This window comes from Dama dama, chromosome 30 (genome assembly GCF_033118175.1).
Source record: "Dama dama isolate Ldn47 chromosome 30, ASM3311817v1, whole genome shotgun sequence".
Taxonomy (NCBI): Eukaryota; Metazoa; Chordata; class Mammalia; order Artiodactyla; family Cervidae; genus Dama; species Dama dama.
The window spans coordinates 35,708,799-35,736,357 of NC_083710.1; the positions used below are offsets into that span (position 1 = coordinate 35,708,799).

Here is a 27,559-nt window from a genome sequence, read left to right on the forward strand (position 1 = left end):
AGGTTACTTATAATACCTAATGCAAGGTATAATGGTATATGAATAGTTATAAATACAGTGAAAAAGCTTTATAAATAATTGCTGGTTTGCAGTAAATTCAGATTTTCCTTTTGGGGACTTTCTGGAATTTGTTCTCTTGGATATTTTCCACCTGACGTTGATTGGTTTCAGTGAATCTACAGAGGGCTGACTGGCCACCCTTTTATTTAAGAAGGCATTCAGAGCTTTGTGCTCCACTGCAAATGTAAGTGAATGTTTTCCAGAAAGTATTTAGAAAGATTGATGAGCAGCTCAAAAATGGAGATGCTCTGTGGTTATATTTATTCAGATTGATTTTGATATCTGAATGCAGAAGCACAAAGGTATTTTAATTTTGTGGTTGTAAAAAGGAATGTCGATTTTGAAAGTTTTATTTTATTACGGTAAAAATTAAAATATAAAATTGTGGAAAATTCCTGTGAGATTAAGAAATCAAGTCCATCCAGCATTCTGGCCCTTCTATAAATAGCAGCATGTGTTTTCTTCTGGAAACTAGCCTCCCAGATGCGAACAACAGAAGATAAGTTATTTTCCTATAGCTCTATCATACATTTATTTGTATGACTATATGTGCACATGTGTGTGCTCACTTGTGTCCGTCTCTTTGTGACCCCATGGACTATAGCCCACTAGACTCCTCTGTCCATTGAATTTTCCAGTGAAGAATGCTGGAGTGGGTTGCCATTTCCTCCTCCAGGGGATCTTCCTGACCCAGGGATCAAACCTGCATCTCCTGCATTGCAGGCAGATTCTTTTACCACTGAGCCACCAGGGAAACCCATGAACATATGTATGTGTGTGTGTATACTGGAGAGTGTATACCACCTCTATATATTTACTTTGTTACTTAAGTACAGTATGTACTTTTAAAATTATAGCTCTGGAGTCATAGTGCCTGATTTGAATCGTGGTTGCACCAGTTACTAGCTTTGGGCTCTTGGGCAACTTAATGTTTCTTATTTTTCAGTTTCCTCATCTGAGAAATGGGGATGCTGATGATGTCAAACTGAGGGTTATCATGAGGTTTGAATCTGTTAATTCCCCAGTTTAGTTAATGCCATGCCTGATAGAGGATAAATAAATATTAGCTCTTACAATTATCTCCTGAAACCCATTCCTTCTAGATGTCAAAATTGCCCTCATGAGTTAATCCTTGTTTAATTTAGACTGTGTGTTTCTTTATGACATGAGTCATATCCCTTTTGTCTAACAGCAGAAATGCTAATAATTCTGTCCCATCACATGTTCTAGTGCCTTTCACTCATTCTCATTTTAGTTGCCTGCTTCTCAGTCTTTTTTTCTGACTACACTGTGTTTTCTTTGAGGTTATCGGGCATTGATTGACATTTCACTCAGGTATATGGTCACTAGGTGTTGAGCACAGTGTTTGCCTTTTGGTTCTAAACAATGCTGTGACTCCTTTTCTCTGAACAGTCCCCACTCCGCACCCCTCACTGTGCTTCCCGGAGTGTTTGAGCTGAAAGAAGCTTAATGGATTGTCCAGCCCAGAGCCCTGGTTGTTCAAAGCAGAAGGCTGGGGCTCAGACCACACTCCTGCTGAGGATGGACTTTTTTTTTTTAATCTTGAAAGGTCTTTATTTTTAACAGAGTATAATTCACAGACTAAAACAGTAAATGGACTTTTAAATTGGGGAGATTGTAGGAAATTCTTAGATTTATGATGGAGAAACTCACCTGAATTATAGGGAACATACATATATTTTGATGGAACATAGGAGAAAAGTTCACTTACAGGTCTTTTTTCTTGGCTACGTCTGTGATGGTTTTGGTTTGTGAACCCCTTCTTCCATCCTCTTGCCCCTCTTTTCTTTTATTTCCACGTCCTAAAACGCTGTGGAAATCCACTTTTCCTTTGACTATTTTACATCACTTGATAGAAATTTATTTCCTTAAAGGGTTTTGTTTCAAAAAGAAATAGGTAAGGATGGAAAAGGTAATATGAAATGGAGGAAGGAAAGGACATAGAAAAGGAAAAAAATGATTAAGAAAACAAAATGTATCAGACAAAATTAATCACCTGCACTAGACCATTCAGGTATGACCTAAATCAAATCCCTTATGATTATACAGTGGAAGTGAGAAATAGATTTAAGGGACTAGATCTGATAGACAGTGCCTGATGAACTATGGATGGAGGTTCGTGACATTGTCCAGGAGACAGGGATTAAGACCATCCCCATGGAAAAGAAATGCAAAAAAGCAAAATGGCTGTCTAAAGAGGCCTGAAAAGTAGCTGTGAAAAGAAGAGAAGCGAAAAGGAGAAAAGGAAGGATATTCCCATCTGAATGCAGAATTCCAAAGAATAGCATGCAGAGATAAAAAAAAGCCTTCCTCAATGGTCAATGCAAAGAAATAGAGGAAAACAACAGATGGGAAAGGCTAGAGATCTCTTCAAAAACATTAGAGATACCAAGGGAGCATTTCATGCAAAGCTGGGCTCAGTAAAGGACAGAAATGGTATGGACCTAATAGAAGCAGAAGATATTAAGAAGAGGTGGCAAGAATACACAGAAGAACTGTACAAAAAAGATCTTCACGACCCAGATAATCACGATGGTGTGATCGTTCACCTAGAGCCAGACATCCTGGAATGTGAAGTCCAGTGGGCCTTAGAAAGCATCACTACGAAAAATAAATAAATAAATAAAAAGAAAGCATCACTGCAAACAAAGCTCGTGGAGATGATGGAATTCCAGTTGAGCTATTTCAAATCCCGAAAGATGATGCTGTGAAAGTGTTGCACTCAATACGCCAGCAAATTTGGGAAACTCAGCAGTGGCCACAGGACTTGAAAAGGTCAGTTTTCATTCCAATCCCAAAGGCAATGCCAAAGAATCCTTGAACTACCACACAATTGCACTCATCTCACACGCTAGTGAAGTGTAATGCTCAAAATTCTCCAAGCCAGGCTTCAGCAATATGTGAACCATGAACTGCCAGATGTTCAAGCTGGTTTTAGAAAAGGCAGAGGAACCAGAGATCAAATTGCCAACATCTGCTGGATCATCAAAAAAGCAAGAGAATTCCAGAAAAACATCTATTTCTGTTTTACGGACTATGCCAAAGCCTTTGACTGTGTGGATCACAGTAAACTGTAGAAAATTCTGAAAGAGATGGGAATACCAGACCATCTGACCTGTCTCTTGAGAAACCTGTATGCAGGTCAGGAAGCAACAGTCAGAACTGGACATGTAACAACAGATTGGTTCCAAATAGGAAAAGGAGTACGTCAAGGCTGTATATTGTCACCCTGCTTATTAAACATAAATGCAGAGTTCAGTTCAGTCGCTCAATCGTGTCTGACTCTTTGCAACCCCATAAATTGCAGCACTCCAGGCCTCCCTGTCCATTACCAACTCCTGGAGTTCACTCAAACTCATGTCCATCGAGTCGGTGATGCCATCCAACCATCTCATCCTCTGTCGTCCCCTTCTCCTCCTGCCCCCAAATCCCTCCCAGCATCAGGGTATTTTCCAATGAGTCAACTCTTCGCATGAGGTGGCCAAAGTATTGGAGTTTCTGCTTCAGCATCAGTCTTTCCAATGAACACCCAGGACTGATCTCCTTTAGGATGGACTGGTTGGATCCTTGCAGTCCAAGGGACTCTCAAGAGTTTTCTCCAACACCACAGTTCAAAAGCATCAATTCTTCGGTGCTCAGCTTTCTTTACCGTTCAACTCTCACATCCATACATGACCCGTGGAAAAACCATAGCCTTGACTAGACGGACCTTTGTTTGCAAAGTAATGTCTCTGCTTCTTTTTAAAGTGCTATCTAGGTTGGTCATAACTTTCTTTCCAAGGAGTAAGCATCTTTTAATTTCATGGCTGCAGTCATCATCTGCAGTGATTTTGGAGCCCCCCAAAATAAAGTCTTTCACTGTTTGCATTGTTTTCCCATCTGTTTCCCATGAAGTGATGGGACCAAATGCCCATCATGATATATTCAGAGTACATCATGAGAAACGCTGGGCTGGAAGAAGCACAAGCTGGAATCAAGACTGCCGGGAGAAATATCAATAACCTCAGATATGCAGACGACACCACCCTTATGGCAGAAAGTGAAGAGGAATTAAAAAGCCTCTTGATGAAAGTGAAGGACGAGAGTGAAAAAAATTGGCTTAAAGCTCAGCATTCAGAAAACTAAGATCATGGCATCTGGTCCCATCACTTCACGGGAAATAGATGGGGAAACAGTGGCTGACTTTATTTTTTTGGGCTCCAAAATCACTGCAGATGATGACTGCAGCCATGAAATTAAAAGACGCTTACTCCTTGGAAGGAAAGTTATGACCAACCTAGACAGCATATTAAAAAGCAGGGACATTACTTTGTCAACAAAGGTCCATGTAGTCAAGGCTATGGTTTTTCCAGTGGTCACGTATGGATGTGAGAGTTGGACTGTGAAGAAAGCTGAGTGCCGAAGAATTGATGCTTTTGAACTGTGGTGTTGGAGAAGACTCTTGAGAGTCCCTTGGACTGCAAGGAGATCCAACCAGTCCATCCTAAAGGAGATCATTCCTGGGTGTTCATTGGAAAGACTGATGCTGAAGCTGAAACTCCAGTACTTTGGCCACCTCGTGCGAAGAGTTGACTCATTGGAAAATACCCTGATGCTGGGAGGGATTAGGGGCAGGAGAAGAAGGGGACGACAGAGGGATGACATGGCTGGATGACATCACCAACTCAATGGACATGAGTTTGGGTAGACTCCTGGAGTTGGTGATGGACAGGGAGCCCTGGCATGCTGCGGTTCATGGGGTGGCAAAGAGTCGGACACGACTGAGCGACAAACTGAAACTGATGTCTCATGTAGCTTCATAGGATCCTTTCCTTCTCACTGTCTTTTCCTTTAGAGTTTGTTTTTAGAAATAGAGTTGATCGAGCTTTGTTAAAAGTAGAGAGTTGTGTAATGATAATCTTTAATTCTGTGTGCTAGAACTTCAATGATGTAGATTGAGGCATCCTCACAATTTATAAGTAATAATAAATAGTATATAATTGAAAATATATTTTTATTTAATGAATATTTGACCTTTGTTCTAAGATTGTTCTGTAAACCAAAGGTTTTCTTTTTATAGCCATTTTAACTTGAGTGTCTATCTATTTTCCATACTCCAGTGAAATGAATTAAAATAAGCGTGTACATGGAGAACAACTTATCTGGCAAGAACCACAAATAAATCTGAAGCTTTTCTTTTGTTATTTCCAATTTTGATCAATTCTGTTAGTTTTCTTGACAACTACTGTAAAACATACACAATATGTTGAAAATAGAGACTTAAAAAACTATTTGATTAATAGAATTACAGATAGATATTCAATTTTATTTGCCAAGTACCCAGCCTAGCACAGAGTGGGCACTCAGTAAATATTTGTTAGGTGCAGTTTAATTGACTGAAGTATAACATCAGTGGCCACAAAATGCTCAATCCATTCAGAAGCAATATCCTGAGATGATAATTTGAAAGACTAATACATTTCTCAGAAGCCAGAAATTTCCTTCTTGTTTCTGTATGTGGGTAGAATTATTTAACTTGAAATAAAATAGACATCTACCATTTTAACACCTTTACCTTTGAAAACCTGGTTTTCTTATGCTTAAGGGAAGTTATCATTGGTAATGTAATATATACTTTTAATACTTTACATAATATATATTTTTAATAGAAGTAGTTCAGTCGCTAGGTCATGTCTGACTCTCTGTGATCTTATGGACTGCAGCTCGCCAGCCTGTCCTTCACTATCTCCCAGAGTTTGCTCAAAGTCATGTCTACTGAGTCGGTGATGCTGTCTAACCATCTCATCTTCTGCTACCCTCTTCTTCTGCCTTCACTCTTCCCCAGCATCAGGGTCTTTTCCAGTGAGTCAGCTCTTCCCATCAGGTGGCCAAAGTATTGGAGCTTCAGCATCAGTCTTTCCAATGAGTATCGTTCCTTCCAATGAATAGAAATAGAAGTAGTTAGGCAACATTATTGGAAATGTGGAAATTGTGGTGAGGGTGTGAATTAATTAATTTCATTGGGCTGTTGGTGATTGGGGTTAGTGCTGGGTGGACTGGAATGGTGCAAGAATGGTAACAGTAGGTGGTTGCAGTTATATCTGAGATGTAAAGAGGCTCAAAAGTTAGTGTTTAGAGGATAAGATCTTAAGGGTATAGGATAACTGGGCTCGACCCTTTTGAGTTGATCAAAGATGGTCTCTTGACTATTATGCTTTTCATTGTCATGGAGAGGGTCAAAATTAGACCCTTAGTTCTCAGTAGAGACGTCTTCACAAATAGAATTTCACAAACTTGGTGAATCCTTTTTATGTAAAAAGGTTAGATACAACTGAATGAGCTCTTGTCACAGCAGTCTTGGGCATTTGGCCTAATTCTGGACCTCCACAGTTACTTCTCCTGGGGAAGTGGGGAGGGGTGGCTTCTGGTCACAGTCACATGCCCGGCTACTTGGGTGGTGTCCTCCGAGTGTGTGGACTTCTGGACAAAGCACTTATGGGAATAAGGAACTTCCTGGAGTCGGAAAGGGCCTTTTTCTGTGATTTCTTTCCTCTGAGATCGTCTTTGTGGTCTAACCCATCCTCTTGTAACAAACACCTCATGTGACATGTTACTGAAATCTACCGCTTCGGAGAGAGTTTAAATGCAGACATTTTCTGTTTGGCATTTGAAGGAAATAACCCTGCCGAGGAGACTGTGAACAGGAGCCTGCCCCAGCCGCATCGTGCTCCTGCCGTCGGCTTGCAGGCCGCTGCTCACTTGCTGGGAAGCCAGGGACACCTGTCTGCCCCTGTCCCTGTGCAGGCGCTCTTTCTTTCCCTTCTTCATTGACCAGTTTCACACTTTTTTTTCCCCATTAGTTTGGAGTATGTATTGCTTCCTAAATAGACGAACAGTTTTTACTGTACAAGTTACACATGGCCATCTTAGAAAACTTTGAAAATACATATAGGTAAACATAAGAAAGTCAGTCACCTGTGATGTACATCTCAGTCAGTACTGCTTTTAATGTCCTACATGCTGAGTTTTAAATTATAGAAAGGATATATTAAAGTCTAACATAGTTCATTTTTTTTTATTTGACCAGTTGGCCAATGATTTATAGTTAACTGATGTAAATGGGTATAATAGATGGCTTGACAATCTTTAAGTAAATATTTTTAAGCGATAAATGTAATCATTCCCTATTCTAGCTCTTGGTAAAGAATCTGCTTGCAATGCAGGAGACCCGGGTTCGATTCCTGGGTCAGGAGGATCCTCTGGAGAAGGAAATGCAACCCACTCCAGTATTCTTCCCTGGAGAATCCTATGGACAAAGGAGCCTGGTAGGTTCCCAGTCCACGGGGTCACAAGAGTTGGACATGACTTAGTGACTAAACCACCTCCACCCCCTTAAAAGGGGGGCAGTTGCCTGAGTAGTTAATAGAAGATGATAGTGTTTGAGGGAAAATGTCCTACAAAATCAATTATTCACTACTCAGTAATATCATTGCTATGCCTTTTTATTTTCTCCTCTAACTTTGAAATTTGATATTCATAGTCTGAGCACTTGTGAATTATGTTGTGTAAAGACTGACTCATCTATTGCCCTTTTCAATTACTAAGCACACTACAGCTAGTATTTTCTATTTACATTTGAGTAGTTAATAGCATTTCATCTACTTTAAAAATAGTACACAGCCTAACTATGAGCTGTTATATAATTAAATAATATTTTACATATGGTGCACTGTACTCCCCTACATCAACCCAACCATATACATCCACCACACAGTGCTTTTCATGGGTCTTTTTGTACTTCTCCAGCCACTGCAAAATATAGCTGAAAGGACACAGTCAGCATCTAGGAAAGCAATAAGCATATGGTATTGAGCTATTTATGCCATGTTAGGACATGCTTAACAACAGGAAATGATCTGAATGAGATGATTTATAGTATGAAGTAAGTGTTTAGGTGAATCCATTGCTTGATTTTTTTTTTTTAAGGAAAGTACAATTTTTGAACTTCTGTATTTCTTAAGTAAAGACCTAGGAAATAGGAATATTTTTTGTTTTTTGCAAACTAGGTTTCCTGCTGGTCAAGACTATAGGCATTCTTAAGAGTGAAGATGCATTTTGAAGTGTTATAATGAATTCTCAATATATTTAATACATAGGGGAAATGATATAAGATTCCAGTAATTACAGAAAAATGTCCTGCTTAATTCATGTTTTAGTAGCTTATGTCGAACACCTATCCTAAATTAGTTTTTTCCCTAAAAGTGTTAAAGTGTGTGTATGTGTCTGTGTAATCATTTATAAATTAATCCAGATTCAGTCAGATTGTTTCTAGAAACAGAACAGTTTCTCATATTTGACTACTAAGCAACAAATATTTTAAAGTTAAAAAAAAGAATCCTAACTCAGTTCTCTAAATAGAGAAATTTGAAGAAAGAAGCAACAATATATAAATTTTGGAGGAGTGGTAAGTGACTGTCAGATAGCTATTTTATATGTACAATTTAATTCTAAAATTTCAAGAAGTGTTTTTTCAACAAGACCATTAGATTTTGTTTTATTTAGAGCTAAAATTTAAGAACAGTCAAGAATTATGGAATCTCTTGTTTCTTAGGTTGTCCTTGTTTAAATGTCTCAATGTTAGTGATAAAACCACTGAAATATTTAATGATAATTATTATCATTTCTTAAAAGCTGGAGGCCCTTATCAGGACAACAAAGCATAATACTTAAGGACAAATTCGAGAACTGTCTGAAAAACCTAACAAGAATCTACATCTTGTGTTTTAAAATAGATGTTGTATAGGAACATTTTCTGTAACCCTTTTTTGCAGTATGATTTGAAGCGAGTTTCCTCTTCCTGTAATCTCTCACCTTATGTTGTATCTGAAATGGTAAATCTCACAGGTAAAATCTGTAAAGTGTAAAATACTATAAAAGTAGGTTGAGGCAATGAATGGTGACTCTGCAGTGGCAAAGACCATCAAACAGTTAATAGATATAATTGAGAGTAAGGGGCTCACCAGCAAGTGAGAACATGATTTGTTCAGCCTCTTGGTTTGGCACTTACCTGTCTCACAGTAAATTTGAAAGTTGATATCTTGGTCTGTGAGTGACCCACTTAGGCAGTGGACAGAGTGAGGGAAGAGACAGCAGAGCCCTAGGTAGAGGTGTGTGTCCAGTTTGCTGCACTGAAGCCACGAACTCTGTTCCTTTCCCAGACCTCACCACTGGCTCCTTTTTAACACATGGTTCCTGATGGGTTGGGGTATCTGAATGCCCAGCCTAGAACAGATTAGTAGCAACAGATGGCGAGTTTGGGGGGTGTATTTGTGTGAGGACAAGCATTGAGGGGCGTGGCAGAAAACTGAAAAACTAAAATTGACTTATTTATAGCACCGTTTATGGTAATGAATTGTTAGATAAAAAGTTATGTCTACTCTCTTTACTCTTTTCTATTTAAGACGATAAGGAAGTATGCATATAAGACAAAGGAGGCCTTGAGAAATTGGTGAGGGGAGTGTGGTGTGGGGTGTGGAGAGGGCCACAGTCACAGAGGAGGGGATTGAGGGAGACAGGAGGGAACCACAGCAGGAAGAACCGGTCCTGTCAGAGAGGAGCTACCAGCTCCCTAGTTGCTGGGAGCATGATGGGGTGAGGCATGTGATCAGGAAATGGTTTGCAGCAGCACCCAGCTAGAGCACACATGTGGGGTAACAGAGACAGACAGCTCCTGTTAAGATGCCTGATCACTCCTCTGAAAGTAAAAATTGCTCAGTTGTGTCCGACTCTTTGCGACCCCATGGACTGTGAAGTCCATGGAATTCTCCAGGCCAGAATACTGGAGTGGGTAGCCTTTCCCTTCTCCAGGGGATCTTCCCAACCCAGGAATCAAATCCAGGTCTCCCACATTGCAGGCAGATTCTTGACCAGCTGAGCCATCAGGGAAGCCCAAGAATACTGGAGTGGGTAGCCTATCCCTTCTCCAGTGAATCTTCCCCATCCAGGAATCGAACCAGGGTCTCCTGCATTTCAGGTGGATTCTTTACCAACTGAGCTATGAGGGAAGCCCTGATCTCTCTCCTAGAATCAGATTTTTTTTCTGGAGGGGAATGATAGAATCATAGTTGTGTAAGAGATCACCTTAGTAATGGAGAGGTGAAAGGACAGACAGGCAGGAAATAGTCAAGAAGTCATAGGAACCTGAATTAGGACAGACACAGTGGGAATAATAATTCCAGAGAAGAATCAGGATTTGGTGGGGCAGGCGACATTTGAGGAAATTTGTTCATTCATCCCCTCTGAGTTTCTTGAGATTAACCACATACTATGTCTGTCAGGAGTGATCCAAATGCCAGGGTTATAGAGATGAGGCTTGATTCTTGTCGGGTTTTTTTTTTTTTAATTTTTATGTTTTATGGACTTCCCTGGTGGCTCAGATGGTAAAGTGTCTGCCTACAATGCAGGAGACCTGGGTTCAATCCCTGGGTTGGGAAGATCCTCTGGAGAAGGAAATGGCAACCCACTCGAGTACTCTTGCCTGGAAAATCCATGGACGGAGGAGCGTAGTAGCTTACAGTCCATGGGGCCACAAAGAGTCAGACACGACTGAGAGACTTCACTTTCACTTTATTTTATGTTTTATTGGAGTGTAGTTGTTTAACAATGTTGTGTTAGTTTGGAGTGTACAGCGTAGTGATTCAGTTATATCTATACGTGTATCTATTCTTTTTCTAATTTTTTTCCCATTTAGGTTATTATAGGATACTGGGCAGAGTTCCCTGTGCTGTATAGTAGGTCCTTGTTGGTTATGTGTTTTAAATACAGCAGTATATACATGTCTGATTGCTGTCTTTAAAGGGACACTTGGTCTGTAGGGAAGACCCATGCAAGCAAGTGCTTGCTCACCCCAGCAGTGAGGAAGAACACGGTGACTGTAGTAATGACACACTGACGTAAGGGACGTAATTATGTTCTGGTGGATCAGGAAGAGCTTCGTAGCAAGGGTCTCTTGAGCTGGCCCTTAAATGCGTGGAGTTCTGCAGACCAGCAAGGCAGGCAAGGACATTCCAGGCAGAGAACCAGCATGCTGAGGGCAGGGGTCATTTGGTTCAGCCCTGCACAGAATGTGTGGAATTGTATCAGGAGATGAAACTACAAGAGCCAGATCCCGAGGGCGTAGGCACCAGCTTGATACTTCGGCTTTCAGTTTGTAGAAGCAGTTGGAGCTCCATGATAGTACTCAGCAGGGACAGTAATGTCACTGGTGCTTGGTTGCAAGTGTCGTAAAGGATGATGGGGAGAGGAAGAAGCCTGCACGACCTTGAGTGACGGCTCAGGGAGCCAGTGCAGTGGATAACAGAGCAGTGGTGGGGAGCAGGGGCGAGGAGGCTGGGGTAACACATTCTGGAGGTGGAATCGATAGGAACCTGGTGACCAGTGCGGGGGAGGGGCGGGCGGAGAGGGAGGGGATGAGGCAGTGCGTGAAAGAGACCCCGGATTCCCTGGCCCCAGTTACAGGATATTAGGAGTCTAGAAGGGTTATTAGCAACCACAGTAATAGGATCAGTTAGGGAGAAGTAATGATACGGCTTTTGAACATAAGCGTGAGTCAGATATACTAGAATTAGGATAGTTACTTATCTATTGGGAGAAAAAAATCTGTTTTCATACTGCATTCCAGTTGAATTGAGTGTTAGGTTTTTAAATAAACTATGCAAATGAAGAATATAGAGGCAAATCTTCATCTCATCTTGTTATATGTGCATGTGTGCTCACTCACACAGTTGTATCCAACTCTGTGACCCCACGGACTGTAGCCCGTCAGGCTCCTCTGTCCATGGGATTTCCCAGGCAAGAATACTGGAGTGGGTTGCCATTTCCTCCTCCAGGGGATGTTCCTGACCCTAAGATCAAACCTGTATCTCCTGCATCTCCTGCACTGGCAGGCAGATTCCTTACCACTGAGCCCCAGGGAAGCCCTCATCTTGTTATAGAGGAGGAGTTAAGAGTAGTGGAGGAATTTTTAAAGAGGAAAATGAATGCATTCAATTGTAATGTAATTGAATGCATTCAATTATCCTAATTCTAGTATATCTGACTCACGCTTATGTTCAAAAGCCGTATCATTACTTCTCCCTAACTGATCCTATTACTGTGGTTGCTAATAACCCTTCTAGACTCCTAATATCCTGTAACTGGGGCCAGGGAATCCGGGGTCTCTTTCACGCACTGCCTCATCCCCTCCCTCTCCACCCGCCCCTCCCCCGCACTGGTCACCAGGTTCCTATCGATTATGCCTGTAGACAACTAAAAGCAAACAGGAGGAAAAGTAGTTATAATAATGTGATAAAGGGTTGTTATCTTAATATATTGTTCATATCAATTGAGGAAAACACCAGTATTCAATAGGAAAAAAATGAGGCCAAGGATATAGAGGCACTTCATAGAGAAATAAGTATAATAATCATAAATTTAACTAGACTCAAAGAGATGCTAATTAAAGAAAAAATGAGGTGTTATTTTGTATTTTCAACTGTCAGATTTATAAACATTTAAAAAATAAAGTTAACCAGGATTAGAAAACTCTTGAGAGTCCCTTGGACTGCAAGGAAATCCAACCAGTCCATCTTAAAGGAAATCAGTCCTGGATGTTCATTGGAAGGACTGATGTTGAAGCTGAAACTCCAGTACTTTGGCCACCTGATGCAAAGAGCTGACTCATTTGAAAAGACCCTGATGCTGGGAAAGATTGAGGGCAGGAGGAGAAGGAGACGACAGAGGATGAGATGGTTGGATTGTATAACCAACTCAGTGGACATGAGTTTGGGTAAACTCTGGGAGTTGGGAGTTGGTGATGGACAGAGAGGCCTGGTGTGCTGTGGTTCATGGGGTCACAAAGAGTTGGACACGACTGAGCAACTGAACTGAAAACTGAAAAGAAGAGTTTGGGAGAAGTTAGCATACTAGCTATGCTAGTATAAAAGTAGTAGGAATCAAAATTTTGTTCACCATGTTGGAGAGCAGTTTAATGAAGTGAATCAGAAGACTTTTTCTCTTGGCCCAACAATTTAAATTTTTTAGAGTTTGCCTAAAAGAATAAAAATCAGACAGCTATCTTAAAAGAGTGATCGGTAGTAAGAAAACCGGAGCAGAGTGGCATAATTTAGACAGGGGAGCAAAGAGTTTCAAGGAAAGGGAAATGAGTGATGGTGCAGAGAGAGCAAGTATGATTCAGAACTGGGAGGTGACCCTTGAGAGTTGGCAGCCAGTCACGACGACCATGCATGGAACCAGCCTCAGCAATCGGAGCGGGTAGAGGCCCTTTGGATTAGGAAATGGAGACTGCAAACATGGTCGTGTATTTCAGAAATATTGGAGGTGAAATGAAGCTGGGGGAAAGGGTAGTAACTGTAGGGGAATATTTTGTTTTCATTGTTCAAGTTATTGAAACGTAAACTTCTTTTATGTGGAAGGGAAAAAATTAGTTCATCTTTCTTCAACCTCCTCTAAGTGACAAAGGTTGCCAAAAAGAATGGAATACTGAGCCCAACTGAAGGAGAAATTAGCCTTTAGACAGCAGAGGGAGAAGTCTGACCCAAGAAGGAAGTAACTAGGGATGTGTAGATACAAATAATGAACTTGTACGTCTTTGTTAACTGTTGAGGGGATCCCCGGTAGAGTCTCAGTTCCTCCCAGAATACAGAATTTCCCTTTCCATATTGCACAGTTTCTCAAAAGGATTGTCGGTGCTCTCATCCCTCTCTTGCAGGTGGTCTCTTGAACTCTTTCCCAGGAAGCGTTTCTGGGAAATGCTTGGTCCACCAAACTCCTGTCGAGGTCACTGGTGAATGCTGTGTTGCTAAATCCCATGGTTGATTAATTCTCAGTCCTAATCTTATTTTACTTGCCTCCCACATCTGACACAGCTAATCTTTCCATCCTCCTTGAAATACTTTGTCCATTTGGTTAGCACCACGCTCTCCCGATCTTCTGCACTAACCACTCCTGCTCGGCTTGGTCCCTCCCTCTCTCCCAGGCCTCGCCATACGGAACATGCTCCATGACCCAGTCCTCAGGCCCCATCTCTTACACTAATCCACTTCTCATTGGTGATCTTTCCCAGTTGAATGGCTTTCTGTACCATCTACACACTGATGCTTCCTAAATTTATATCACCAGCCCAGTCCTCTCGCTTGAACTGGACTTGTGTACTTAACTGCCTTCTCTGTGTGTCTACTTAGAGGTCTAACAGGCATTTCTAATAGAACCTGTTTGAATTTGGCCATACCCATTAAACCTACTCTTTTACAGACTTTCCCATGTCAGATGTATTAATTCTGTCTTTCCAGTTCAGGCCGAAAGCCTTGGCGTCATCCTTGACTTCTGCCGCCAGCAGCCCACACACACATTTTATTCATCAGCAAATCATAGCAATCTGCCTTCGAAGTAAATCCAGAATTGGGTCACTTCCCACTCTCTACTGTGTGCACCCTGGTTCAGTCCACTGCTTAGAGTATTTTAGTAGGTTCCTGCTTGCTTCTGCCTCTGGTCCTTTCAGATTATTCTCAGCGTAGCAACCAGAGCGATCCTGTGAGGATCCTAACCCAAAGGAAAAGGAAAAGTGAGCCTGTGTCAGGGTCTGCTGCATTTCCTTCTCTCTGCTTGTGTCTCTCATCCACACGGGCCTCCTGACTTCCCTGGACATACCAGGCACCTTGTCAGCTCGGGGCCTTTATCCTTACTATTAACAAGCCACGTAGTTAATATCTGGAGTAGAATGTTTATGTCTGTAATAAATATTCTATACCAGATATTAACTATGTGGCTTTCTAGTTACGTCCTTGTGGTGTTAACTCAGTGTCACCTTCGTAGTGAGTTTTTCCCTGATCACCCTGTTTAAAAAGCCCTCCTTCTCCCAGTATTTTATTCATTTTGTGTGTGTTGTCTGTCTTCTCCCCAGCCCCCACCCAGGATGTAAACTTCACAAGGGAAGGGATTTTTGTTTTTGTTCAGGGCTGAATGCCTGGCCCTAGAACAGTGCCTGGCTCATAGAAGATTCTTGGTAACTCCTGGACAGACAGACAGATGAATGGAGGGGTGGAAAGGAGGGAGGATGGGAGATTGAAAAGGAGGTTGGGATTGAAGGTTAGGGAGATGGAGGTGAGTAATTAGTTTGCTTTTGAATATTTTGTTAAAGTTTCCTACTGGAAATGTCAGAAAGGCAGCTAATAACCATATAACGTGTAAAACCTGGGATTTTGTTTGACTCCATTTCTGAAACTTGTGAAGTTAATGTAATTTAGGGTGCATTGTTGATCATCCTAACACAGCACAGCCCCTTAACAGTTTCTGGCTTTATAGCACAGACATTTCCCGTCATAGGACGTAGGCAGTTGTACTTGGGTGGTTTTATCTGTGACACAGCTGAGCCTGGACCACGACTCTCATCACATGAAGATATCCCTTTTGATTTTTCTCAGTATTAGAACTGTGTTTAACTCAAAGAACTCATTTTAATCATTTAGAACGACCTTCGGGAACACACGAGAGTCATTCTGGATACACACCAAGTCCAGCAAGGCTGTGGTCCCTGCGCCTGACACCATGGCATGTCACCTGGTCCTGAGAGAGTACCAGATCTGGCCACTCAGTGATGGTCCTTTGAGTCTGGTCCAAAGTCTGGACCCAGTCTGGCCTTGAGCTGATCATTCTTACATGTATTGAATTATAACTGGATAGCTGGGACAAACTGAGCATATTAAATAGTATCTATTCTTTTAATTGTCAATGTCCCTAAATGAGCTTAGAAAGCTGGAGCATTTAAATTGCTTATATCTTGCTCACAGTTAAGATAATGAAACCTGGGAATCTTAATTATTAGTAATAACACCACCGTAAAACCTATCCTGACTGTGATTTAGTTCCACTTCATTTATTTTATTGTGTGGGCTTGATCACAGAGGACTAAGTGTCCTGCTGATTTCTTTGCATTTATTGAAGGAAGTAAGGCTGAAGAGTTTGTCCTTTTTCTGTAGCTGCGGATGTTTCTTTAATGGAAAAATATAAGATTAACTCTGGAGCAAAATCTGCCACCTAAAACCATCTGTTTAAACTACTGACAATTACCTATGTTTGTCTTAAAAAAAAAAAAAAAAAGACAAGCTAACTGTATTAGTCCTTCAGATAGATGTACCTGCATCTCCTAAATGGCATTTTTCTGGGAGCCAGGAAGAAGTTACTTTTGTCTTACAGCACTATAGCATCGGACGTTGTAGCACCATAATAAACATAGGGAGATATCTATATGTTCAGTTATCTATAAACATAGGGAGAGTTCTATATCTAGCCCTCCTTTCTTGTACATAGACTTATCTGCAAAAAGAGAAACTTTGAGGTCAGGAGATAAGGAGATACTATAAAAATCAAAATCAAAAACAAAAAAGAAACTGAAAAAAAACCTCTCCTGATAAGTCATCTTTATAGTAATTACAGCACTGGATAATAGTAAAGAAAAATGTTTGTCCTTTGGGAACAAATGTGTGCTCAAGCACATTTCTGGAATCATGGAATGAGGGAGGGACCTGTAGGTAACCTAGAGTCTGTCTGGTGTGGCCCACTGGTCTGTAGGGAGAGAGAGGGGAAGGCTAGAGAGGAGGAGGGCTGAGGGGGACAGCTTGGCTGCTGGTCTGAGAGCTGAGCATCAGATGCTGGCCTCCTGTGACCAGTCTAGTGGAAGGAGCCTGGGCCACCCAGCAGCCAGCTGTCTGCTCTTATCTGCATTGTCCCTTACAGGCCTTAATCTACTCAGAAGTTTGTGTTACAGTGCCTTGTGGTCTGTGAGAGGGTTTTCTGGCAGTGTAACATTTTTAGTCTCATAGTAATCCTGTGCCGTAAGCAAGATACTATTTCTAACATGAGGAAGTTGAGGTTTATAAACTTTTAATTGATGTGCCACGTTATGGTGTCATGTTGCTAGTGATTGGCGGGTGGAGCCAGATTTTGAACCTACAGCAGTACTCTTTCTGATGCCCTTGGCTTCCTTGGATCATGGAGTTAGTGGAGGAATTCTGACCTACACTTAGAGAAATTAGAAATTGAAAAGACCTGGAAAATAAGAATTTTGTCAATCACTTGAAAACAAATGCTTTCTAAACTTAGTGTGCAAGAAGATAAATGTTTGAAAGTTTTCACCCTTTAGAAGAAAATAATTTATTAAAATCAGAACATTTGCCTTTGAATGTCATATTGTTGTTCAGTTGCTCAGTTACGTCTGACTCTTTGCAACCCCATGGACTGCAGCACACCAGGCTTCCTGTCCTTCACTGCTTCCTGGACTTTGTTCAAATTCATGTCCATTCAGTCAGTGATGCTATCTAACCGTTTTATCCTCTGTCATCCCCTTCTCTTCTGCCCTCAGTCTTTCCCAGCATCAGGGTCTTTTCAAATGAGTCAGCTCTTCGCATCAGGTGGTCAAAGTATTGGAGTTGCAGCTTCAACATCAGTCCTTCCAATGAACGCCCAGGACTGATCTCCTTTAGGATGGACTGGTTGGATCTCCTTGCAGTCCAAGGGACTCTCAAGAGTCTTCTCCAACACCATAGTTTTAAAGCATCAGTTCTTCAATGCTCAGCCTTCTTTATGGTCTAACTCTAATATCCAGACATGATTACTGGAAAAACCATAGCTTTGACTTTATGGACCTTTAACAGCAAAGTGATTTAATGTGCTGTCTAGGTTTGTCATATCCTAGGAGCAAGCGTCTTTTAATTTGGTGACTAGTCACCATCCACAGTGATTTTGAATGTCATAATAAAGAAGTATAAACTATATCCAGCTGGTAAACATCACATGCGATAAAGCTAAACCTATGCAAACTGCTTCCCCTCATACACCCCCACCATGTCATTTCTATAGCGTGCGACTCTCCTGAATTCGTGATGTCTTTAAGATGTTAGGCTACCATCCTGGTCAGCTGGTGCTGATCTCTGCTGCGAAGCCATCATGTGCTGTGGGAGTGTGTCTTTCCTGTATGGAAATGTTTAGTGTTCCATAATGGTATGTTTCCTTTTTAAAATAGTTTTATGTCAATTCTGTTTTAAAATTACTCTAAGGTAACATTTAGTATAATTTTTAGAAGTATAACTCTCTGAGCCTACAGGAATTGTGTAGGTAATCGGTTTGGTTTTTGCATTAGAAAAAAAAGTTTTCATTGTAGCTTAGTGGTTCAAAATTAGGAGAACTAAAGGCAGAGGATGTTTGAAATTTGCCGTCTTTGGCAGTCACAATTTAACCTCCTTTTTATAAAATACTTAAGAGACTATTAAAGTTATCGAAGAACAATAACAGTTGTCAGGACCAGAAGATATACAACGTATCAGTAAGTATTTTATTGTGTATAAAAAGATATAAAATCATGAGAATGATGGAGCTAGATTTAAACTCCATGCATGTGTGTATGTGTATGGTCAGTTACTCTTTAAGCATAGCTGGTAGTACACAGACAAGAAGCCAAGATACCAGAATATCTCTGTAATACCAGCACCTAAGAGACTCTGGATAAACATGTGGTGAATGAAAATGAATTGTATAGTGACCTAATTACCCAGCTGGCATGGAATTCAGAGCCTAAGTTTCATAGCCTCCAGCATTTTTTTCTTAGCTTATTAATTTTCTGGCTTACTAAATAGGGTACATCTAACTACAAGTAGCATCTTAAGAATTTTAAAATGTTTTTTCAAATATTTCTACTTCATAAAAAGGAAAAAGGAGGCATATCGCTGAGTGTGCTGAATCACTTATTTAGACAATGAGAATTATAAATTATAGATGTGGAATTGTTGGAAACTGGTATTTGAGTTTTTCCTCATGTCTTGGAGCAGGAAATAAATTTTAATTAATTGAAGAATAGACTTTCTGTAAGGGTCTCATAGAATTTGCTAAGTATTCCGTACGTACAGGGAAATATCCAGAGACACGTTTTTAGAGTAGAAGGCTCTGGGTAGAGAGCTCCATTCCAGGACAGGCAGACTTCTCCAGCATGCACTCACCTCCACATCTTGCCTTTTTCAGTTTTTGTCTTTTTAAAAAGTTGTGTTGGTTGCCAACTGGGACCTCTTCTTATAGAAGAGGGTGTCAGAACCCTTCAGTGCTCTGTGCTGCGTGTCCATATGTGACCCAGGACGCCCTGTGTTCAGCGGGTCCACAAGGTCAAAACTGTTTTCCTAGGAACACTAAGATGTTTCCTTCCCTTTTCACTCTCACTCTCTCTCATGAGGGTCCAGTAGAGTTTCCAGAGGAAACTTGACAGGTGAATTCACAGCAGATTGAAAGAAACAGACCCAAGACTCCAGATAAGCAAAATACATGCTGCATAAACAGGGCCTCCCCTCACTGTGTTCTTTAATTTTGGAAAAAAGTTATTTTTCATAAAAATGTGTAAAAATGGGCTTATTGTTTTATTAACAGATGAATAAACATAAACATTTTAATTAACTTGCATTGTCATTTCAAGAATGTTATATACATGGAATAATAATACACTATGCAACCTTTTCAGATCAGGTTCCTTACTCAGCATAATTCTCTAAGGTCCATCTGGACTGGTGTGCACGTCAGTAGTTCATTCTTCTTTACCGCTGAGTAAAGCAGTGGTGTGTCACCTGGGTGGTTTCTGAATTGGGTCTATTACAGATAAGGCTGAACCCGCTTTTGTGCGAACATAAGTTTTCATTTCTTTGAGATAAATGCCCAGGAGTGCAGTTGCTGGATTGCATGGTAGTTTTGGTTTTGTTTTTTTTTCAAATAGCCAGACTTGTCCAGCGTGGATAAAGGGATCCTTAGGTGTAAAAGGTTGACAACCGCTGCTTTATACAAAGGTAGCTGTGAAAGCTCATATGTAACATATACAATACAAGAAAATTTTCTGGTATTGATATCATCAAGCCAAAAAAAAGAGGCAATTTTTCCTCAGACTTTTGAAGATTAAAGGAAGTAATATCTAGTAATATCTTATTCCTGGTATGTTTATGGTCATAGTGCAGGGTCCTGTGTGTTGACTACTTGCAGTACCACAGGTTAGTGTGCAAGGTTTTCTCATATATTTACATAGTTAAGTAATATGTCTCAGGACTGCACTTCAGGCTCAGTCTCAGTTTTTTTATTGCATAGTATGTGCTAACCCGTGGGAATGCAAGAGAGAAAGTAGATATTGTCTTTACCCTCCAAGAGATGAGAAGACAGCTAAAAATGTGAAAGTGTTAGTTACTCAGTTGTGTCTGACTGTTTGCGGCCCCGTGGACCATAGTCTGCCAGGCTTCTCTGTCCATGGGATTTTCCAGGCAAGAATACTGGAGTGGGTTGTCATTTCCTCCTCCAGGGGATCTTCCTGACTCTGGTCTCCTGCATTGCAGGCAGATTCTTTACCATCTGAGTCACCAGGGAAGCCCAAAGACAGATAAACAAGCATGCAAAGGTAGTAACTGCTAAGAGGAAGGTGTGTGTATGGAACAGCAGGAACAGGAGGTAAGGCGGTGGTCCTGAGAACAAGAACGAGCCTGATGGGATCTGACAGGAGGTAGAGGCAGAGCTAAGACTTAGAGAGGAGAGGTTTTCTCAGATGAGTCAGAGGAACCAGTGATGTGTTGGGTCCTGTCCCACCCCCACCCCCACCCTGACCCGCCCCAACCATACTTTGGTGCTAACCCTTAGCTTATCATCTTTTATCCTGGGCTGGATCTCCCAGGTTAGGGCCAATGAGGACCCTTTCAGCCTGAATGAAAAGTAACAGTAAGAGAGATGATCTGAATAACATAGTTTGGGAGTATGGAGATTAACTGAAAACTACCTTCCATCTGAATTTCTAAGATGTACCAGGGTAGTCTTGTCTCATAGACCGGGAAGAGCAATCATGTTAATAGTGACTGGAGTTGGGTGGTAAACAGTCTTATAACTCCCTCTCTACTGCTGTTTAAATGTGTTGTAATATTCCCAGCCAGTTTAATAGCATCTATCTGTTTACTGCAAAGAATATAATCAATCTGATTTTGGTGTTGGCCATCTGGTGATGTCCATGTGTAGAGTCTTCTCTTGAGTTGTTGGAAGAGGGTGTTTGCTATGACCAGTGTTTTCTCTTAGCAAAACTCTGTTCGCCTTTGCCCTGCTTCATTCTGTACGCCAAGGCCAAATTTGCCTGTTACTCTAGGTGTTTCTTGACTTCCTACTTTTGCATTCCATTCCCCTATAATGAAAAGGACATCTTTTTTGGGTGTTAGTTCTAAAAGGTCTTGTAGGTCTTCATAGACGCATTCAACTTCAGCTTCTTCAGTGTTACTGGTCGGGGCATAGACTTGGATTACCGTGATATTGAATGGTTTGCCTTGGAAACGAACAGAGATCATTCTGTTGTTTTTGAGATTGCATCCAAGTACTGCATTTTGGACTCTTTTGTTGACTATAGTGGCTACTCCATTTGTTCTAAGGGATTCCTGCCCACAGTGGTAGATATAATGGTCATCTGAATTAAATTGACCCGTTCCAGTCGATTTTAGTTCGCTGATTCCTAGAATGCTGACGTTCACTCTTGCCATCTCCTGTTTGACCACTTCCAATTTGCCTTGATTCATTGACCTAACATTCCAGGTTCCTATGCAATATTGTTCTTTACAGCATCAGACCTTGCTTCTATCAGCAGTCTCACCCACAGCTGGGTGGTGTTTTTGCTTTGGCTCCATCCCTTCATTCTTTCTGGAGTTATTTCTCCACTGATCTCCAGTAGCGTATTGAGCACCTACCGATCTGGGGGGTTCATCTCTCAGTGTCCTGTCTTTTTGCCTTTTCATACTGTTCATGGATCAAATTGCCAACATCGCTGGATCATCGAAAAATCAAAAGAATTCCAGAAAAACATCTACTTCTGCTGTATTGAGTATGCCAAAGCCTTTGACTGTGTGGATCACAATAAACTGTGAAAAATTCTGAAAGAGATGGGAATACCAGAACGCCTGACCTGCCTCTTGAGAAATCTGTATGCAGGTCAGGAAGCAGCAGTCAGAACTGAACATGGAACAACAGACTGGTTCCAAATAGGAAAAGGAGTATGTCAAGGCTCTATATTGTCACCCTGCTTATTTAACTTATATGCAGAGTACATCATGATAGATGCTGGGCTGGAGGAAGCACAGGCTGGCATCAGGATTGCTGGGAGAAATATCAATAACCTCAGATAAGCAGATGACACCACCCTTATGGCAGAAAGTAAAGAAGAACTAAAGAGCCTCTTGATGAAAGAGGAGAGTGAAAAAGTTGGCTTAAAGCTCAACATTCAGAAAACTAAGACCATGGCATCTGGTCCCATCACTTCATGGCAAATAGATGGCAAAACACTGGAAACACTGGCTGACTTTATTCTTCGGGGCTCCAAATTCACTGCAGATGGTGATTTCAGCCATGAAATTAAAAGATGCTTACTCCTTAGAAGGAAAGTTATGACCAACCTAGACAGCATATTAAAAAGCAGGGACATTACTTTGTCAACAAAGGTCCGTCTAGTCAAGGCTATGGTTTTTCCAGTGGTCCTGTGTGGATGTGAGAGTTGGACTATGAAGAAAGCGGAACACCAAAGAATTGATGCTTTTGAACTGTGGTGTTGGAGAAGACTCTTGAGAGTCCCTTGGACTGCAAGGAGATCCAACCAGTCCATCCTAAAGGAGATCAGTCCTGGGCGTTCATTGGAAGGACTGATGTTGAAGCTGAAACTTCAATACTTTGGCTACCTGATGCGAAGAGTTGACTCATTTGAAAAGACCCTGATGCTGGAAAAGATTGAGGGCAGGAGGAGAAGGGGACAACAGAGGATGAGATGGTTGGATGGCATCACCGACTCAATGGACATGAGTTTGGGTGAACTCCGGGAGTTGGTGATGGACGGGGAACCCTGGCATGCTGCAGTTCATGGGGTCGCAAAGAGTCAGACGCGACTGAGTGACTGAACTGAACTGACTGATCTCTGTTTACTGTGTTCCTGGAATACTAGATACAAATAATGTAGCTTGTGAAGATACACATTTTGCAACATTTTGTCATTATATTTTGGAGAGTATTTAAAACTAATATTTGACTTGTATTTTAATACTTCAGATTCTGCTCATAGAATATCTGAAATCAAAATTAAACATGGGCGTATCCTCCTTATGTATATGTGTATTTATAACCGCCTAACTAGCAGGAGTGAGCAAACATTTTGTTACTCAGTTGGTAACTCACATTTACGGAGCCTCACCCCTGTGGGAGGCCCAGGTCGTGAGGAGCTCACAGTTAGTGAGGGATGGCAGTGTGAAACTCCATGAGAGCCATTATCAAGGACTTGCTCCCAAAGTAGAATTAAGTCCTGGGTTGCAAGGAGAGGAGTTGGGCTGGGGGTTGGAAAAGCAGGCTCAGGCTCCCTCATCTTCACAAAATTCATACACTAAGACTTTCATGAGATACCTTTCCTCTTTCATGTAATTACTTAACGTTGTTCAGTTGCTAAGTCTATCTCTTTGCAATGCTATGGGCTGTAGTCCACCAGGCTCCTCTGTCCATGGGATTCTCCAGGCAAGAAGACTGAAGTGGGTTGCCATTTCCTCTTCCAGGGAATCTTCCCGCCCAGGGATTGAACCCACATCTCCTGCATTGCAGGCAGATTCTTTACCACAGAGCCACCGGTGGTAGCCAATTAGTATTGGGTTCTTTTGAAACAAGAAGGAACTTGATTTATCGTCTTTCTCTCTTACTAAGTATTTGTAAGTTGTGTGGCTTTGGGCAAATCATAAAATCTGTCTGAACGTTTATTCCTTTATCTTTAATAGTAGTAAGAGCTCATATCTCTACAGCACCTGTTATGTGCCTGTTTGTTCTTTGTATCACCCCTTCTGAGATCGGCACTGTCACTAACCTCATTTTCTTGTGAGCGGGAAACAGCCACAGAGAAATCTAGTCAGGCCACGGGGCTGGTAAGTGACTGAACAAGGGTTTGAACCCCTCGAAGGCTGGCTCCAGGGTGTATGTACTCTTAACTTTCTAGGGTCTGTGGTCTTCTCACTCCATAATCCATATTTATATGAGCATGTTAGTGATTTACCTGTGATAAATTTGCAATTAACATTCGTGTCATGGTATCATGGAGGCATTTTGGAGCTGGCTGTGATGATGCAATTGTTATTTGGAAATTTAAATGGGAACGTGTTATTTTTCCTCATGAAAAGGTTTTGTGGTAAAATAAAAATAAAGAACTAAAAGTTATTTAGAGATTTAGCAAATAACTAAAATATAAGTGTCTTAAGAGAAATGCTTCCTTAGTCATTATGTGGGAGGTCAGAATTGCAGTTTATTTTCTTGAGAAAAAATTAGTATGAATGCTATCACAAACCAAGAAGAGCAAGGGATATATGAATTTTCTTGCTAATTGAGTAGGAAACAAGAGTCTGGACATCCTGTATTAAATGCTTACATTGAAGGTAGTCTGTTTGCCTGAGATAAATTTTGTTTCTCTCCACAATCTTACATACCTTGTACTGATAAAAGTTATGGTGCGCAGAATAAGGCCCATGAGTTACAGAATATGAGAAGTGTGCTGTCTTAATGCTGTCCTGGTTGTTTAAGATCACATGCTACTATTATTATTTTATTAAATTGCTTTTGAAAACACAGTTGATCTGAGTCAGCTATGCCAACTGAATCTTGTTCCATCCCCCCATAGTTCATGGCAGTTCTTGTTAAATCTCTTAAAATGTTAATATTGTTTTTCTGATAAATACTCCACAAAGAAATCTAATAGCATATATATATATTAATATGTACATATATATGGATGATCGGGGGGGAATTATCACAGAGACAAATGCCAGCAGCATTACATGCTGTCTGCTCTTTCTCATCTGGTACTGGACCCCAGGTTTCAGGACTGCCTCACCCTGAGTTCCTTTCTTGCCTTCGCCGTTTCACCTGCTCATGTGCCCAAATTGCCGTGCCAGTCCAGGTGTGACTTAGCTGAGCTGCCCTTGTCCATTTTCTCCTCTGGCCACTGATTCCTGCCACCATCCAGCAGCCACAAAGCCAAACTGAGTTAGATGCCAGTTCTCCTCCACTTTCTCTGTGTTCCCACAGTGTCCTATGCACAACTTCCTTAGAAGTTTTAATGCCTTTAGTTTTCACACTGGGCTTTCTTAACCATCCTCTCCCTACATCCCCTCTCTCCCTGTTCATGTTTGGCACTGGGGTCTGTAAATATTCAGAATAACAGCTACTGCCTTTGAAGATGAACTTTTAACCCCTAGTCTTGTAGTAGCAAGAGGTATGGAACCTTCTTGGCCGGCCCTGCACTGGAGTGGGCTGCAGTCTCAGAGGCGACACATATGTGTACACACACACACACACACATACCCCTGCACTGAGTAAGCCAGAACCAGTGGGTGTGTGGAATAATATGAGCTGAGATTGACATTTATAATGTGCCTTATCTGTGTAATTGAATTATAGCAGGTTTTTTTTTCTCCTAATGGCATATGACAGTATTGAAGTTTATGGAGTTTGCCGAGATGTCATTTATATATGCCATGTCTACCAATGCAGACAAAATCTGTATTAGAGAGAGAATATTCTAATCATACATACGTATTTTGAAATCCATTTTTTCCTAAACAGTGTAGAGCAAAGGTCATTTTTTCCACAGATCCTGACTTATCCTTCCAAAGACACCATCTTTGGGATGGCACTGTAAATGTGTAAAAATCCATCAGAAACAGGGAGCCATGACTGGGATAACAAATGCAAACATATTACATATAATATATCTCAATTTGCACTGTTAGCATACTGTACAGATTAATTGACATTAAAACTACCATTAAACAGTGAAGTCTTGAGTGCTTTCAGTCAGTAGAACATGTGATTCCTGTATTACACCATGTATAAATATGACTTCTCTGCTTTTAATCCTGAATTCTTTTCTTACCAATAACTTGGCAAGTCATTCTTCTTAGCCAACAAGCAAATTAGTTAATTTCTTTTTTTTATGTTTTTATGACTAATTTATTACATGACCTAAATTTAAATTTTTTACTAAACGTTTTTTAGTAAAATTTTTATTAAAATGTTAACTGCTAATATTATGTTGATCCTTTTAATCTATGCTGATTATTAATTACTTTTTTGGTTATTTTGCTTTGTCTAGTCTAGAAAACCAGGCCTGGGTTTTAAAGGACAGCATCACTGACTTGTAAAGGAAACCAAACCTTTGGTGGAAGTCCAGCATATGAAGATACAAAACTGTGGTTGATTCACAATGGGAACCACAAGTGATGAGATGGGATCTGTGGAACAGACCTCGTCCTCCTCCTTCAATCCTTTGTGTTTCGAATGTGGCCAGCAGCACTGGACTCGGGAAAACCACCTGTACAATTACCAGGATGAAGTGGATGACGACCTGGTCTGCCATATCTGCCTTCAGCCTCTGCTGCAGCCGCTGGACACCCCCTGCGGACATACCTTCTGCTGCAAGTGCCTCAGAAACTTCCTACAGGAGAAGGATTTCTGTCCGCTGGACCGGAAGAGACTCCACTTTAAGTCGTGTAAGAAGTCTAGCATTCTGGTTCATAAACTCCTGGACAAATTGTTGGTTTCGTGTCCATTTTCTTCAGTGTGCCATGACGTGATGCAGCGCTGTGACCTGGAAGGCCATCTTAAGAACAGGTGAGCAAGAGAAAGGGAGAGCGTGGCTCCAGGCTTTGTGGAAAGACTGCTCAAGCAGACAGAAATCGGAAACATGAATATAAAACCTACAGACACAAAGTATCATTTTGTATCTATCAGTATTTTTTTTTTTTTACTATTATTTATTTGGCTGTGTTGGACCTTAGTTGTGGCCACGTTGTATCCATTGCAACTCTTAGTTGTAGCATGTGGGATCTAGTTCCCTGACCAGGGATCAAACCCAGGCCCCCTGCATTGGGAGCTCAGAGTTTTAGCCACTGGACCACCAGAGAAGTCCCCCTATCAGTGTTTTTGGTGGTATAATATGAAGTTGTTATATTCACATGGGTAGCAGGATATGCAAGGCAGTTTCACAGTTTGTTTCAAAACTGGAACTGACTGTCAGTATCATCTTACCTAGCTTCATCCTAGGGACATAATCTAAAAGGAGGGAACATTGTATATAAAGATGTTTATTGCAACCTTGTGCAGAGTTCAGTAAATTGGGGTCAAGCTAATAATTTAACAGTGGTACATCAGTGCATCAGGATACTATGCAGCTGTTAAAAATGATGACATTGCTACAACATGGAAATGGGCACAGGCACACCTCAGAGATGTTGCGGGTTGGGTTCTGGACCACCGCTATAAAGCGAACATCAGGGAGCATAACACAGTGGGTCACAGGAACTTTTTGGTTTCCGAGTGCTTATGAAAGTTATGTATACACTGTGCTGTGCTCTAGGAAGGGTTCAGCAGCATTAGGTAAAAATGT

At 41.1% G+C, this 27,559-nt stretch overlaps 1 protein-coding gene across 1 annotated transcript in view; it reads left to right on the top strand.

The window, feature by feature from the left end:
* LNX2 (ligand of numb-protein X 2) overlaps positions 1 to 27,559 on the top strand; it is an 87,854-nt gene that overhangs the window by 18,663 nt on the left and 41,632 nt on the right. Inside the window, exon 2 of the mRNA XM_061133288.1 lies at positions 26,267 to 26,784. Coding sequence (XP_060989271.1) covers positions 26,378 to 26,784 — 407 coding nt within the window. The 5' untranslated portion in view covers positions 26,267 to 26,377. The remainder of the gene's footprint in view (positions 1 to 26,266; positions 26,785 to 27,559) is intronic.